Consider the following 16,589-nt stretch of genomic DNA (forward strand, 5'->3'; position numbering starts at 1 on the left):
AATATTGAAATAACAGTACAGCAATGATTCAGAAACAAGCAGCAATTATACACAGCTCCCTTGTGGCAGTAACAGACCTCTGCAAGCTTGTGTTACCAATTATGTCACTCGCACATGCTCACACTTGTTAAAGACTTCAGTATATATATTCAAATAGGAAGATGCTTACTATAACACTCTATAATACTTGCCACCCACCCCCCCCCCAACCCGCCCCACTCACTTACTTTCAATGTTTAAAAATTCTGCAATAGTCAGTGTGCCCGGAGGGAATGCAACCCTGATGCTGGGAGAGCAGGATAATTCACTCATTTCAGCCTCACAATTGGTTATGTTCAGTAGAGTTAATGGACTTTTGTTTCCTCACGTTCCCCTGGGATTTCTGATTACAATAATGATGTGGTTTACATTCAGTCCTGCGTCTATAGCAGAGAATAAAAGCTTTTGCAGATTGTGCACTGTGATGTTGTAACCCAAATATTCCAGACTCTGTGCCTGGAAGATGCATTTGCTACACTTCAGTCACAGCCTGCCTCTGAAAATGACTTTCACACTTGATCCAGGTTATTGAGGTGCTACTCCTAAATTTTCCCTGTGATTAAGGTGTTATCTAAATAAACTATATGAGGAATCCCTTGCAACAAGTTGTCCATTGGCCTTTGAAAAAAATTGCTGGACTGGAAAACACCTCAAAACCAGACAGCTGTGCTTGAACAAACCCTTATGGGTGTTGATTGTGACATACTATTTTGAGTCCTCATCTAACAAGAGCTGTGGTAGGCTTGGCTCATGTCAAGTTATGAAAACGTCTTGCCTCCTTGCAAGAGTGAAAAACAGATTTTCTATCCATGGCAGCTTGGGAAGCCTGACTGACGGCAAAGTTTGTAATCCCCACGTACGTGCATAGTGTCACCACTTTTAAGCACAGGAATTATCGTTGCCCAGAGAGAAAGAACCGAATGGGTTCAATGATTCCTAGCCTCTGCAGACACTCCAATTCTTCCTACACTTCACCTTTCATGGTGTAGGGCACTGTCCTGAGTTTGCAAAAGTAAGGAGTAGCCAAAGGATTGACGAACAACTTAACTGTAGCATCACATAATGGATCCAGTTTGTCTTTGAAGATATCAGGGTAATTTTTGGATGACATCCTCTGTCACTTTTATGTGCTTTATTTCACCTCAGTTCAGCTGAATTTTAATGAGCCAGTCACACCCGAGTAGTTTGGGCCCATGCCCTTTTATCACCAGCAGCCGTGATTTTGCTTCTAGGCTATTGTGTGCAATGTCCACCTCTAAAGCTCCAAATAATGGTATAGTCTCTCTGGTGTACATCCAAAGGTTGGTTCCTGCTTCAGTAAGGGCTGATCCCTGCTTAGAGCCCAATTCCTTCTGTCGGTCTCCTCACTGTTGACAGATGCAGAGGCTCAAGTGTCTGCCTCCATCTTAATTTTCTATCCCTCGACTTCCACTGTAGATGGGCTGCACGTTCACCTCATATTAAACATGCTGTAGGAATGCTCCTCTTCCTGCTCTGTGCTTTCCAGGTGATGTGTAATTAATTGAAGCTTCCCTGCCCAGCGTTAGACTTGCTCTTAGCACCCCTGCACTTTTTAGCCAAATATCCATTTTTGTTGCAATTATCACAGTGTCCATGAATATGCAATAATTTGAATAGTGTGTCCCTCCACACCCGAATATCAATGTTTTTGCCTTTTTGTTTCGTGGCCCTTTTCTCATTTGATGCATTGCCCCCATCTTTTCTCCTTTTGATTATTTTTTGCATTGTTGACAGCCATTTCCATTCCCTGTGAAAATTCTAGAGCCTTCTTGAAAGTCACTGTGGCTTCTCCCAACAAGCAACACTGTATACCAAGGTTTCTCGAAGTCTCAACCCAGGCGGGAATATTGAAAACGGGTAACCAGATATCCTGTTTAAAACAAGCATGGGATGTTCTGTGATCCTGTTCAAAAGAAAGCAGGATGTTCTGCTCACTGCATACATTTTGAAGAAGGTGGTACGACAATGAAGATTTCTTAACTCAGACAGTGACATAGCCACCATGACAAGGAAAAGTTCTTAGTATTGCCTCACACAATTCAAGTTCTGTGCACTTCGTGAAAAGGTAAGAAGGTGTAATTTTAAATGTACAGTAAATCCCACTTAGATTGTGATTGTAGCAGCAATACTACAGCTGATCTATCCGGTTAGTCAGTCAAGAGGCCATTGTGTCAAAGTGGATTGCTAGAAATAAACCTTGAAAACCACTGCTGTATACTGCCTTCATTAATGCCACAGGCTGTCCTGCCTCAGGACACATCATCCAATATCACTCTCAATATTCAGCAAGTTGGCATAATTGAGCAACAAAGTTAGCTGCCTTACAAAAAATGACTATGGAACTTGAACCACCGGACAATCAATGAGGGCTCTGGATTGTGGTGATTCCGAATGAGTGCAACTAAATCCACAAGTGAAATGTCCCCAGTTTCTGTGATGTTGCTGAACTCCTCACTAGCTTGTAAGTCTTCCCGCCACACACACACACAGGAGAATTGAGCACTTTTTAGCCTCATCTGCTATCCCATCCGCCAAGAAAAACCTTTCAACATATTCAGTCCAGTCCCCATTCTCTTCCACAAATTCACAGATAATCCTAAACATAGTCATGGTATTGCTAACTTGTCTTACATCAGAAACACACAAAACCCACTCTTGATCATTGCTCGCTTTGCCAACTAGCGGCTCACGGTGCAAAACTTTGTGTTGCCATGCTGCATCTCAAACATTTCTTTTCCTTTCCTTTTTCTCTATGTCACCAAAAGGATGTGGTAACTTGGCCACAAAAGGTAATGGAACAGGTTGCGAATGCTCAATCTTCTCACCTAGCGAGGTAAGCCCTCTCATTGTTCATTGGAGTGAGCGGAGAGAAGGTTACACAGAGTAAAGGTAAGCGATTGCCTTTGTAAAGATTTTCGCGGGCTTTTTAATGGTATTTCTGCTTTAAAAGTTAAACAGGAAGTGGGCCACGGGGCTTTGTGGAAAGAGATTTTTTTTTAACCACGCAACATGTAAAAGGAGGGTTGCAGTAGACAGCGGGCAGCGGAGTGAGAGGGAAGCAGAGTGAGCCGTAAGGGCTTTGGCTCACAGGGCTTGGGAGAAAAGGGCAAGGTAAGTCTAAATTCTTAACTGTGTTTAGAATTCACTAGGAGACTGAGATGGAGGGACATGTGATGTGCTGTTTCTGTACGATGTGGGAGCTGGTGGACCCCAAGGTACTTCCCAGTGACCATGTCTGCAGCAAGTGCTGGTTGCTTGAAGAGTTACAACTCAAAGCACACGTGCTGAACTCTGAGCTTCAGACACTGAGGCTCATCAGGGAGGGGGAGTGTAACCTGGATAATGGGTCACAAGAGAAATTTGAACCCTCCAAACTGACTAACTCTGAGGGTCAGGGGGAGGGAGGGTGAGAGGAGGAAGGAGGGGGGGGGAGGGTGAGAGGAGGAAGGAGGGGGGGGAGGGTGAGAGGAGGAAGGGGGGGGGGGGGAGGGTGAGAGGAGGAAGGAGGGGGGGGGAGGGTGAGAGGAGGAAGGAGGGGGGGGGAGGGTGAGAGGAGGAAGGAGGGGGGGGGAGGGTGAGAGGAGGAAGGAGGGGGGGGGAGGGTGAGAGGAGGAAGGAGGGGGGGGGAGGGTGAGAGGAGGAAGGAGGGGGGGGGGGGAGGGTGAGAGGAGGAAGGAGGGGGGGGGGAGGGTGAGAGGAGGAAGGAGGGGGGGGGGGAGGGTGAGAGGAGGAAGGAGGGGGGGGAGGGTGAGAGGAGGAAGGAGGGGGGGAGGGTGAGAGGAGGAAGGAGGGGGGGTGTGGGGAGGGAGGGTGAGAGGAGGAAGGAGGGGGGGGGTGTGGGGAGGGAGGGTGAGAGGAGGAAGGAGGGGGGTGGGGGGAGGAAGGATGAGAGGAAGGAGGGGCAGCCAAAAGCCTCAGCCCCTGAATCTGCACAACAGGTTTGAGATTCTTGCTCCCAGTGTGGACAAGAACAACGGCTGCAAGGTTGACAAGCAAACTGTCCACGGTACAGTGGTGCAGACAAAGGGCAAAGCGGAAGAAGTAAAGAGGAATGTAGTGGTAATTGGGGATAGTGTAGTTAGGGGCATAGACACTGTCCTTTGTGACAATGATAAAGAATACTGAAGGGTGTGTTGTCTGCCTGGTGGTCAGGTCCATGATGTCTCATCTGGGCTGCAGAAGAACCTGGAGTGGGAGGGTGAGAATCCGGTCGTCTTGGTTCATGTGGGTGCCAACGACATAAGCAAAATGGGAGCTAAGGATCTGCAGAGGGAGTATGCAAAGCTGGGAATCAAATGAAAAAGCAGAACCGACAAGGTGGTTATCTCTGGGTTACTACCTGAACCATGTGCAAATTGGCACAGGGTAAATAGGGTTAAGGAGATGAATGGGTGGCTCAAGGATTGGTGGGAGGAATGGGTTTGAATTTATGGGGCATTGGCACCAGTGTTGGGGCAGATGGGACCTGTTCAGATGGGATGGTCTTAGTCTGAATCTTGCTGAGACCAAAGTCCTGGCAAACCGTATAACTAGGACTGTAGATAAAAGTAAAGGAGAGGGTACGTGTGCAGGTAAATGTTGAGGATGTCCCACTAATAAAAGGAATAGGGGGCATGAGAGAGGTTAGTGGCGTTTCTGCAGATAAGGTCCAGATAAAGGCTGGTATAAAGACACTTTACCTGAATGCACGAAGCATTCGGAACAAAGTGAATGAGCTGATGGCGCAAATCGGCACAAATGGATATGATCTACTGGCCATTACGGAAACGTGGTTGCAGGGTGACAGGGACTGGGAGCTGAATGTCCAGGGGTATCAGGTGTTTAGGAAGGATAGACGGGAGGAAAAAGGGGCTGGGGTAGCTCTGTTAATTAAGGATAATATCAGGGCGGTAGTAAGGGAAGATATAGGCTCCAAAGAGCAAAACGTGGAATCGTTGTGGGTGGAGATAAGGAATAGTAAGGGGAGGAAGACACTGGACTTCCAGGCCCCCAAATAATAACTTTGAGGTGGGACGGGCTATAAACAAGCAAATAATTGATGTGTGCAGAAACGGAACAGCGATAATTATGGGGGATTTTAATCTGCATGTTGATTGGTTGACCCAAGTCGGATGCGGTGGGCTTGAGGAAGAGTTTTTGGAATGCTGTCGGGATAGTTTCCTTGAACAGTATGTGACAGAACCTACGAGGAAGCGAGCTTAGATCTGGTGTTGTGTAACAAGGCAGGTAGAATTAGGGATCTTCTTGTGAGGGATCCTCTTGGGACGAGTGATCATAGTATGACTGAATTTCTGATGCAGATGGAGGATGAGAAAGTAGGGTCCCGAACCTGTGTCCTCTGCTTGAACAGACGGGAGTATGATAGAATGAGAGCGGAATTGGCGAATGTAGATTGGGGGCGCAGATTGGTTGGTAGGGCGGCTGAGGAACAGTGGAGGATTTTTAAGGAGATCTTTTTCGGTACTCAGCAGAAATATATTCCGATGGTAAAGAAGGACTGTAGGAGAAGCGATAACCAGCCGTGGTTATCGAAGGAAATAAAGGAGAGTATTAAATTAAAAGCTGATGCGTTCAGAGTGGCTAAAAATAGTGAGCGATTAGAAGATTTGGAAAGATTTAAAAATCAACAAAGAATGACTAAGAAGGTGATAAAGAAAGAAAAGATAGAGTATGAAGCTAAACTAGCACTAAATATAAAAAATGACAGTAAAAGCTTTTACAAATATATAAAGAAAAAGAGGCTGGCTAGAGTGAACGTTGGACCCTTGGAGGATGAGAGGGGGGATTTAGCAGTGGGCGATGAGGAAATGGCTGAGGCTTTAAATAAGTTTTTTGCCTCGGTCTTCACGGAGGAGGACACAAATAGTTTGCCGGATATTAAAGACAGAAGGAGGGTAGAAGATGAGGGCTTAAATGCTATTACTATCACTAGAGAGGTAGTGCTTGATAGACTAATGGGACTGAAGGTGGACAAGTCCCCAGGACCGGATGGAATGTATCCCAGGGTTCTGAAAGAAATGGCAGAGGTGATTGCAGATGCCTTAGTAATTATTTATCAAAATTCGCTGGACTCTGGGGAAGTGCCGGAAGATTGGAAAACGGCTAATGTTACACCGCTATTTAATAAACGTAGCAGACAAAAGGCAGGGAATTATAGGCCGGTTAGTTTAACATCTGTAGTTGGAAAAATGCTAGAAGCCATCAAAGAAGAAATAGCAAGGCACCTAGAAAAGGATGGTTTGATCGAGCAGACACAGCACGGATTTGTTAAGGGGAAGTCGTGTTTGACAAATTTATTGGATTTCTATGAGGATGTGACTATGGCGGTCGACAGAGGGGAACCAGTGGATGTGGTGTTTTTAGATTTCCAAAAGGCGTTTGATAAGGTGCCTCACAAAAGGTTGCTACAGAAGGTTAGGGTGCACGGAGATGGGGGTAAGGTGTTAGCGTGGATAGAGGAATGGCTGTCTAATAGGAAGCAAAGAGTTGGTATCAATGGGTGCTATTCTGGTTGGTGACTGGTGACTAGTGGAGTGCCACAGGGATCGGTGCTGGGGCCTCAACTGTTTACCATTTATATAGATGATCTGGAGGAGGGGGCTGAGTGTAGGGTGATGAAATTTGCTGATAACACAAAGATGAGTGGAAAAGCAAATTGAGTGGAGGGTGTGGCAAGTCTGCAGAGAGATCTGGGTAGGCTGAGCGAGTGGGCGAGGACCTGGCAGATGGAGTATAATGTTGGCAAGTGTGAGGTTATCCACTTTGGCAGAAATAATAGTAGGAGGGATTATTATTTAAAAGGCGAAAAGCTGCAGCATGCTACGGTGCAGGGGGACCTGGGGGTCCTTGTGCACAAGTCGCAAAAACCCAGTCTGCAGGTGATCAAGAAGGCAAATGGAATGTTGGCCTTTATAGCGAGGAGGATAGAATATAAAAGTAGGGAGGTCTTGCTGCAACTGTACTGGTGAGGCCGCAGCTGGAGTACTGTGTGCAGTTTTGGTTGCTGCACTTGCGGAAGGATATATTGGCCTTGGAGGGAGTGCAGAGGAGGTTCACTAGGCTGATACCGGAGATGAGGGGGTTGGCCTATGAAGAGGGACTAAATAGTCTGGGTCTGGACTCGTTGGAGTTTAGAAGGATGAGGGGGGATCTTATAGAGACGTACAAGATAATGAAGGGGATAGATAGGGCAGAGGTAGGGAGATTCTTCCCGCTTAGAAAGGATAGCAGGACTAGAGGACACAGCCTCAAGATAAGGGGGGGGGTGGGGCAGTTTAGATCAGAGTTGAGGAGGAACTTCTTCACTCAAAGGGTGGTGAATCTCTGGAATTCTCTGCCCGTTGAAGTGGTGGAGGCTATCTCGCTAAATATATTTAAGTCATGGGTAGATAGGTTTCTGATAGACAGGAGAATTAAGGGTTATGGGGAGAAAACGGGAAAGTGGAACTGATCCACTTCAGATCAGCCATGATCTTACTGAATGGCGGGGCAGGCTCAAAGGGCCAGATGGCCTACTCCTGCTCCTATTTCTTATGTTCTTATATTCTTTACTTACAAAAATAGCAAACAAACAGTTCAGCATAGATTCAGAAACTAGCTTCAACTATACACTGCTATACACAGATCCCTTGTGGCAATAATAAACCCGCACTAGCCCACGCTACTGATGACATCACTTGTGCATGCTCACACTTGCTAAAGATATCCACATATATATTCAAATATGCTTACTATAATTCTCTATAACACCAATGGAATGATATCATTTAGTGCAAGGGAAATTTAATTCAGAAGTAGGGAGGTCATGTTGCTGTGTCCCTGATTATCATGTTTCTAATTCTAACATTTTTCATTTTAGATGTTTTTTGCAGACAGCGGCATTCACCCTCAACTCACTGAAATAAATTAACTGCAAAGGATTTCTATATTACAACTTAAATCTTCGCGGTGGGGGGGAGAGAAATCGAGGTTGGGGGGCGGTGGGGGGGGGAGAGACGGGACATTGTCTGCATCTTCAAGAGTTGAACAGCAGGTTAGCTATAAAAATTTGCATTCTAATCAGCATCCTGAAAACTGTGTGTGACTTTATATGCCCTTCTCTGATCAGAACCTTCCACACACACCTGACGAAGGAACACCATTTCCGAAAGCTTGTGGAATTACTATCAAATAAACTGGTTGGACTTTAACCTGGTGTTGTGAGACTTCTTACTTATTTTTTGAGAGCAGGAGAGATTGCTATAAAATTGGGTTATTTCCAGATGATAAACTGCACCTAAAAATATTAAGTAAATTGCAAATCTAAGTGAATATTTATCTGCTGGGTGCAGCATTGGAATACGTTTACCGTTATTGTTAAACAGAGTTGGTCTTTTTAATATTAAAGACCTAATGAACTTTATCTCAGGAAGCACTGATGCATCTGGATTTCCTCATGGCACTTAATATAATGGGGAGGGGGAACATAAAGACACTCTTGGAAGCACTGAATTGAGCATAATGGTATAAAGATCCTACAAGTAGTAATGGCCTTAAAGGGTAAATTTAAAAGCCCATGATATGGCTTATGTTTTTTTCCTAAGTAATAAGCCAAGATCTATATATGGGCAAGTTTAGATAAAGTTGTGGTGAATTCTAATTCCTTCTTTGATTTTGATTTGATTTGTTATTGTCACATGTATTAACATAGTGAAAAGTATTGTTTCTTGCATGCCATACAGACAAAACATATTGTTCATAGAGAAAGAAACAAGGGAATGTAATATTACAGTCATAGCTAGGGTGTAGAGAAAGTCAACTTGATGCAAGGTAAGTCCATTCAAAAATCTGACAGCAGCAGGGAAGAAGATGTTGAGTCAGTTGGTACGTGACCTCAGACTTTTGTATATTTTTCCCCAAAGAAGAGAGTACGCCCGGAGTGCGTGGGTCCTTAATTATGCTGGTTGCTTCGCCGAGGCAACGGGAAGTGTAGACAAAATCAATGAATAGAAGGCTAAGATGTCGCAACTTCTTTGTGCCTAGATCAGATCTTCATGTTAATTTCAAGGATCTGTCCCCTGGAACACTGGGGCAGCAAAACTTTGTTCAGCAATCCAGGAACTCCTGTCATCTTCATGGTTGGGACTTTGGAAAAGGGGAGTGTTTTGTCAAACAGTTAATGGAGGAATAGAGAAATAAATGGGAATGTGAAGACATATTCCTGATGGCACAGGAACAGGAGTAGACTGATGATCTAACACTGGATGCAAATGCAAATTGTATGGTCAGAGTGGGGAGATGAGAGATTCTCATTGACAAGGAAACAGTTATAAAGTATCATAGGTTTTTTTTGTTTTTATTCCAATTCAGTCAAATTAAGTCCAATTCAGACTCTCAACAAATTGAGACATTCCCGATCCAGGCTGACAAGACAGGGCTCTCACCCCCAATCTTGGATTTGATCTACATGACCCAAGCTGATTGGAATAGGCATAGCTCCTCCTCCAAGGCTTGATCTAATTTGCATCTTAGCCAAAAGGCCGAGATGCCGCTTTTAAAAATTGCTTCAAATGAAGCTAATATGTAACCTAATGACTTCAACCAAGCACAGCATGTCGATACTACACTTGATCTTAGCCAAAAAGCCAAGAGGAATTTTCAGCAGTAGTTGAAGAGGCTTATGGCAGCTTTCTCTTATCTGCCTCCAAAGCAGCATGCATTTGAGTGATAGCACAGCAATGAACAAGGCCTTCGTCATTTTGTGTAAAGAACCAACATCATTCTTCAACAACAAAATCAACAACTTATCCAAAAAGCCTTTCTCAAGTCTTCCTGTTAATAAAGTTGACATAAAAATAGTTGACGCGGAACAAGTTGAACTAAGTATTATCCCTGGGCTACACTTGGCACTGGAGGAGGAACTGTGAATGGCCAAGTCTCCAGCATCCATTTCTCTGCAGTCTACATTATTGTGTTTTCATTCAATGCAGTCAGGTGCAACCAACAACCCAATGAAATCTGGGTCTTACTGTACTGTACAAAGGCAGTTAAGGTTAAATGGACTCCACTGGCCAAGTGAAGCTAAGAGGGATAAGTGACCAGGTTGGTGAAGGATTGTGATGACAGACATTGGGAAGCAATTGGGTAAGCTGCAGCATAGCTGCAGACACATCATACCACAACCCATCACCTTATGGATTCATAATGTGAATGCAGTACAGAAGGCTATTTGGCCTGTCGAGTCCATGCCAGTTCTCTGCAAGAGCAACTTGTCCTGTTCCATTCCCCAGACTCTTCTTTGTAGCTCTGCAAATCTTTCCATTGCAGGTTAACAATCTAAATCACGTTTGAAAGCTGTGATTGAATTTGCCTCCACCACACTCTCAGGCAGTGCATTCTTAACCATTCACTGCATAAAGAGGTTTTCCTCACATTGCCCTCGCTTCACCCCAGCTTATGATTTATATTATTGTATTACTCATCCAAATAATTTCCTCCTGTTGATTCATTTGTTGTTTTCATCATGCCGTTGATATTTTGTCCTCCTATACATTTGAAATGGTTGCAGAGTATAAATCTGTTCCCTTTCAAGGATCACTTACGGTATCCTGAGGCTTGCTGCCCCAAGGTGGGTTGGAGGGTTGGAGGAGAGAATATGCACTGTATCTACCAACATGCAAAAAGGAACAGAAAAATTAACACTCAGGGCAAAGACTTTGACCAAGCATCTAACGTGAGTCATTAATCTGACCATTCAGATGTTTGCTATGTCTTCTTGGCATTTTTTTTTTAAGAAAACAAAATTGAAATACTTACTGAAATGGAATTCCGGAATACCACCCACCACTTCGGCCCATCTCTCCCACCGTATCGATATTCCCATTGCAGCTTCCTTTCATCTTCTAAAGAATTAAATATTCCTCCAATTTTGGAATCACCCAGAAAATTTCACACCGCTCCCTCTCAGTCTATATCTAAATCTTTGATATACAAATGATCAAAAGTGGCCCAGAACTGAACACTGTGAAATACTACTACCCACTTAGAAAAGATTCCATTAACCAAGACAATGTGTCCTACTTTCTAACTAGCCAGTTTGCTATCTTTCCCTTAATTCTATAATACTCTAACCTTGTCTGGTAATCTTCCATGTGGCTCTTTGTCAAAGATTCTTTGCAGTGTTCATGTACACTACTATCGACTCATGGTAATTTTCCCCATTTACTATGTTTGTTATTTTATCCAAGAAAACTACGAGGCTGTCGAACAGGATCATTTCTTTTTAGATCTGCACTGGCTACTTTTACAAGTGTAATTTCAATTAGATGTGGTAACTTCACTGTTAAAAGTCCTAATATTTTCCTTACCATGGATATTAAGCCAACTGGCCTATAAATACCTTGGTAAAATCTGTCTCCTTTATTAAAAATGGATATTATATTGGCTATCCTTCAGTGCTCTGGTACACATCCACACTCACTAGAGTTCTAGGGTCTCAGCAATTTCCTTCTTCATCTCCTGAAGGATTCTAGAATGTATCTGTTGTGTCCCAGTGCCTTGTCAGCCTTTCATCTAACATATCTAAATTTTCCTTCCTGCCACCACAGTTTTGCTCATTAAAACAAAAGCAAAGTTCTGTGTGTTGGAAATATGAACTAAAAAACATAAAATGCTGAAAATGCGCTTGAAGATACATTTCCATTCAGGAGATTGGTAGAGGAAACAAATCCACAGCTTCCTGGATGAAATAAAGAGATAAAGATTAAGAAGAGAAGAAAATGTGCTTATTACAGATGTCAGCTGAATAATACAATCAAAAAACAGGCTGAATAAAGAAGATTGGGAAAGGAAGTGAAAAAAGTAAATAAAAGATGCAAAGAGAGAGTACAAAAAAAGACTGGCTGATAACATAAAAGGGAATCACAGAAGTTTTCTATATAAATAGTAAAAGGGTGGTAAGAGGAGGAATCAGACAGATTAGGTACCAAAAAAGGCTTTTATGCATGGGGGAAAAGGGAATAACTGAGGTATTGAATCAATAACTTGCATCTGTCTTTTCAAAGGACAAAGATGCTACACAGTTCATGATGAAAAAGGAAGCAATTCAAACACTTCAAGAGTTTACAATTGATAAGGAAGTGATATGAAAGTTGATAAAATGACAGGACTGGATGAGATGCCTTGAAGAACACGGAGGGAAATAGAGTGGAAATTGTGGAGGAATTGATGATATTTTTCAGTATACCTTAGATTAATAAAATTACTTTTTTAATCTTTCTGCTTCAAAGGATTGCTGAGGGGTGATCTAATACAGAAGCCTTTATGAAAGGCATTCATAGATTGGATACAGACAAATGCTTCCTCTTGTTATGCTCTTCCCACAAGAGGCCATCAAGTTAAGATAGTCACCAAGAAATCCAGTAAGGAACTTAGAAGAAACTTCTTCCCCAAAGAGTGTTGAAAATGTGATACTCGCGACCACAGGAAGTGACTGAAATGAAGATGCATTTAAGGGGAAACTAGGCAAGTTAATAGAGAGTTATGAACATAGATTAAGATGAAGGATGATGGAAGGAGGCTTGACTGCAGCAAAACATTGGCATGGACTGACTGGGGAGAATGACCTGGTTCTGTACACCTTATCCAATGCAACCTGGTTTTTCACCTCCCTTGCAGTCTTACCAGCTCGCCACGTCCATCGACCAGTGTGACAAGCCAGTAAGATCACCCAACTGACTTTCAAATATACCTCTCCTTCGTGCACAACAGCCATCTCTATAGCATTACTTCATTGTCCAGAGAAGAAGGTGCCCTTCACTGACAAAGCCACAAAACACAAGATAAATGAATATTTGCACCATGTTACCTGACCACAACTTTAGGTGTGACATGCAAGACCAGCATGTATTCGGAGAAAGCAAGCCCAAACTAACTGCACACAAGACGGAAAACAGACTCAACATGAACGGATATGTTGGGGTAATAAAGGGAAAATGAGAAATTAGCCACACAGGAGGCCACAGCAAGATAGAGCCAAGGAACCAAAAACAAACAACAACTTCCATTTACATAGCACTTCTAATGTTATAGAAGGTGTCCCATGCCCTTTAACAAGAATAATACCAATAAAACCATGTTTGACATTCAAGGACCCCATGTACACCAAACACATTCTCTTCCACCTTCTTCCATCAGGGAGAAGATACAAAAGTCTGAGGTCACATACCGACCAACTCAAGAACAGCTTCTTCCCTACTGCCATCAGATTTTTGAATGGACCTACCTTATATTAGTTGATTCTTCTTTACACCCTAGCTACAACTATAATACTACATTCTGCACCCTCTCCTTTCCTTCTTAATACACGATATGCTTTCTCTGTATAGCACGCAAGAAACAATACTTTTCACTGTAATCTAATATATGCAATAGTAATAAATCAAATCAAAATATAAAAGGGACAAATGAACAAAAACTTGTTTTCAGATGAGGATGATAATACCAAGGACCAGCATGTAGATGAGAAACAGACAGGGGCTAAGAATAGAGTCTTAGAGTCGAAGTAATAAGATTACGAAGGGTACAGATAGAGTGAAGAGTGGTAAGCTTTTTCCTAGGTTGGATACAACAATTACGAGGGGCCACGGGCTTAGGGTGAGGGGGGCGAGGTATAGTTTGGATGTTAGAGGGAGGTTTTTCCACACAGAGGGTTGTGGGGGCCTGGAATGCACTGCCAAGTAGGGTGGTGAAGGCTGGCACACTAGAGTTGTTTAAGCTTTACTTAGATAGTCACATGAGTGGACTAGAGATGGAGGGATACAGGAGACTGTCCTAAATAAAGATCGAGAGCCTTGGGACATCCCTGGGAATCAACTGATTCCCTTGGACCTTCCAACATACTTTATGGCTCACTTGTCTTACTTCTGAGCTTTTGGGGATTCCGTAAATGTTTGTATAAGTTGTGCATTTATTGATGTCTTTTCTTTTAATCCACAGATGATTCGGTCTGCCTTGTTGTCCAACAAGGGGCAAACACGCGGTGGGTCGTGTGAGGGCTGCTCTTGGATGTTGTTTCAAGAGTTGCCTAGTGCTTCACCTCATTAGTGTACGCTTAAACTGGACCATCTGACGGGCAACATGACAGCTCAGTGACTACCACTGTTTGCTGTGCAGATACATGGATTTGGACCAGTGTCTGTGGGAGTTTGCACATTCTCCCCGTGCTTGCGTGGGTTTTCTCCGGGTGCTCCGGTTTCCTCCCACATCCCAAAAACGTGCTCTTAGGCTGATTGCTCTTAACAAATTGTCCCTAAATTAGTCTTCCCTCAATCTTCCCCAACAGGCGTAGACAAAGGCCACAGGTAGAAGAGAGCACTCACAATGTTAAAATGGCGGCGCGGGCTCGTTGGGCCGAAGGGCCTGTTTCCCGTGCTGTATTGTTCTTTGTAATGGCATATTCTTGCTCAATTATTTTGACATGAATGCTTACACTATATAAGCACTCAGGTAAAAAGTTTTATCGTAAATTTTAATTACTATCGGAGCAACGACTTAGCATTTCAGTTTAAGAGTTCAAAACACTTGTGAGCTAAGAAACCAAAATTTAATCCCTTGTGCTAAGGAGTTAAAAAATTCCACTTTTATTTCTTGCTGAGGGGTTTTTTTTTCCCCCATTCTAGCCAGTGCAATAAAGCCAAAGAGCACAAGATGCATTAAAACAAATTTTATCGATATAGTGCTATTCACATCAATAAATAATATCAAGCGACAATGAGCAAGGATAAAAAGTGGACGTTACTTTGTTAGTCACTTATCTGTCTAGATTTAAAAGTTGCTTCCAATTTACTGACAATGTGTAGATGTTCACAACATGAATGAAGCAGACGTGCACACAATATTGAAAGTAATGTTATACTATGGAATCAGGAGAGGTAAAGCCAAAATTGTGCAGTGTTCTAGTTAGAGGTGCCTTGTACAACTCACCATTTGTGATTACTGAAGCACAAGGAAAATAATCATACCTCAGAGACATCGTAAACAAGAGCCAATGATCCTTAGAAACAGATTATTTAGTTATGAATTAAAACCAGAAAAACTCAGACTTTGAACCAAATGTACATAATAAATGCATGGACAAGGACATTCTGAAATATTTTTTCCAAATAAAATCACTGAAATAGCAAAAGACACATTACCAATTTAGGACCAAGAAAATCCTGAATCTGTTTTTTTAAAGAGCAATTAACATTCTGTATGAACTTCTGAGCAAGGAAGTAAGAACAACTTGAAGAGCTTGTTGGACTGTGATGCAGTTTTCCTGCATGGACATGCTAAAAATTAGCCAATTACCTGGTGAAAAGAGGGCAAAGTTTTAACTGAAGGTCAAGCAAACACTTCCCTAATGGTTCAGTTAAGAAGTGACTATTATCAATAAAAATCAGGAAAATCTGAAGTTTAATTCTTGTTCTGTGAAGATTTAGCTCATCTGAGTTTAGCTGGAACAGTAGTAAAATTGTTAGAATCAGGGAGCAGGCTTTTATGTTCCCCTTCCCACCTATATCACTGTCAAACTGCCTGCTGATGATTACTGACCAAAGTCACAAGTAAGCACTGAACGAAAGAAGAGCAGAAAAGTGCAGGAGGTGCTAAGTAGTAATTTCTTATCTCAGCAAAAAAACTTGATCATTGATCCCTGAGACAACAATCACTGTGACATAAATTCTGCTGTCTCTTGCAATTTGAATTCTTCAGTTGCTGATCATAGGCAATTACTACTGACTCATAAATCAGCGCAATTGATATATTGGGAAACTGGTGAAAAACTGTTTAAGCAGAAATTGGATTTTAAAAAGTCATCCAAAGATATTTTATTAAATTCACCCAACCAAAATAAAAGAAAATTATTGGTTTAACAAATTCAATTGCAAAAGATGCCCATTTGTAAGATTGGTACTTGCTGTTCGTCACTTACCGCCCATGTTTTTGTAAGCCTGAAGATAGGTGCACTCTGCAATCCAGATACGACAGCCATTAGTGCATGTAGATTATTCAACTCGTACAATTTCTGCAATTAAGATAATAGTACAGTAATTGTAAATAAAAATTAAAATCCACATTCAATTAAGATAGCTGGAATATCAAATATAGCATTACTCAATGAGTCACTTACTGACCTTTGCAGTTTTAACATAGTGACTTAAAACTTCGGCTCTTATTTTTAGCGTTTGCGCAGTAAGAATTTCTCGAACAACCCAAAAGCTGACCTGCAGGACAAGAAAAGAAAAACTAAGTATCATACAGTTAATGTCTCATTATTGAATCTTTCAAAAACGTTTTCTCCCAATCAAAAGAAACTCTCTAAAAGCCAGTGGCAATACTTTATCTGACCTTATAGACAGGTCAAGAGGCATTATAATCTCAAGTAATTATGCTCAAGTAGGGAATCTTGAACCTTAAAACATTGCTGAATGTTTTAAGAGTACCTTCTTGAATCGCTACAATTCGTGTGGTGTAAATTCAGCCACAGTGCTGCTTGGAGGGAGAGTTCAAGG

General features: G+C 42.4%; 1 protein-coding gene across 3 annotated transcripts in view; it reads right to left on the minus strand.

The window, feature by feature from the left end:
• Nucleotides 1-16,589, minus strand: part of ralgps2 (Ral GEF with PH domain and SH3 binding motif 2) — a 359,688-nt gene that overhangs the window by 248,125 nt on the left and 94,974 nt on the right. For all 3 annotated transcript variants that reach the window (XM_080196004.1, XM_080196003.1, XM_080196005.1), the window contains exons 6-7: nt 16,212-16,301; nt 16,010-16,102 (exon numbers count right to left, since the gene is read on the minus strand). In XM_080196004.1, coding sequence (XP_080052130.1) covers nt 16,010-16,102; nt 16,212-16,301 — 183 coding nt within the window. The remainder of the gene's footprint in view (nt 1-16,009; nt 16,103-16,211; nt 16,302-16,589) is intronic.

Source organism: Carcharhinus amblyrhynchos, chromosome 9 (assembly GCF_965287045.1).
Source record: "Carcharhinus amblyrhynchos chromosome 9, sCarAmb.v2.hapA, whole genome shotgun sequence".
Lineage (NCBI taxonomy): Eukaryota > Metazoa > Chordata > Chondrichthyes > Carcharhiniformes > Carcharhinidae > Carcharhinus > Carcharhinus amblyrhynchos.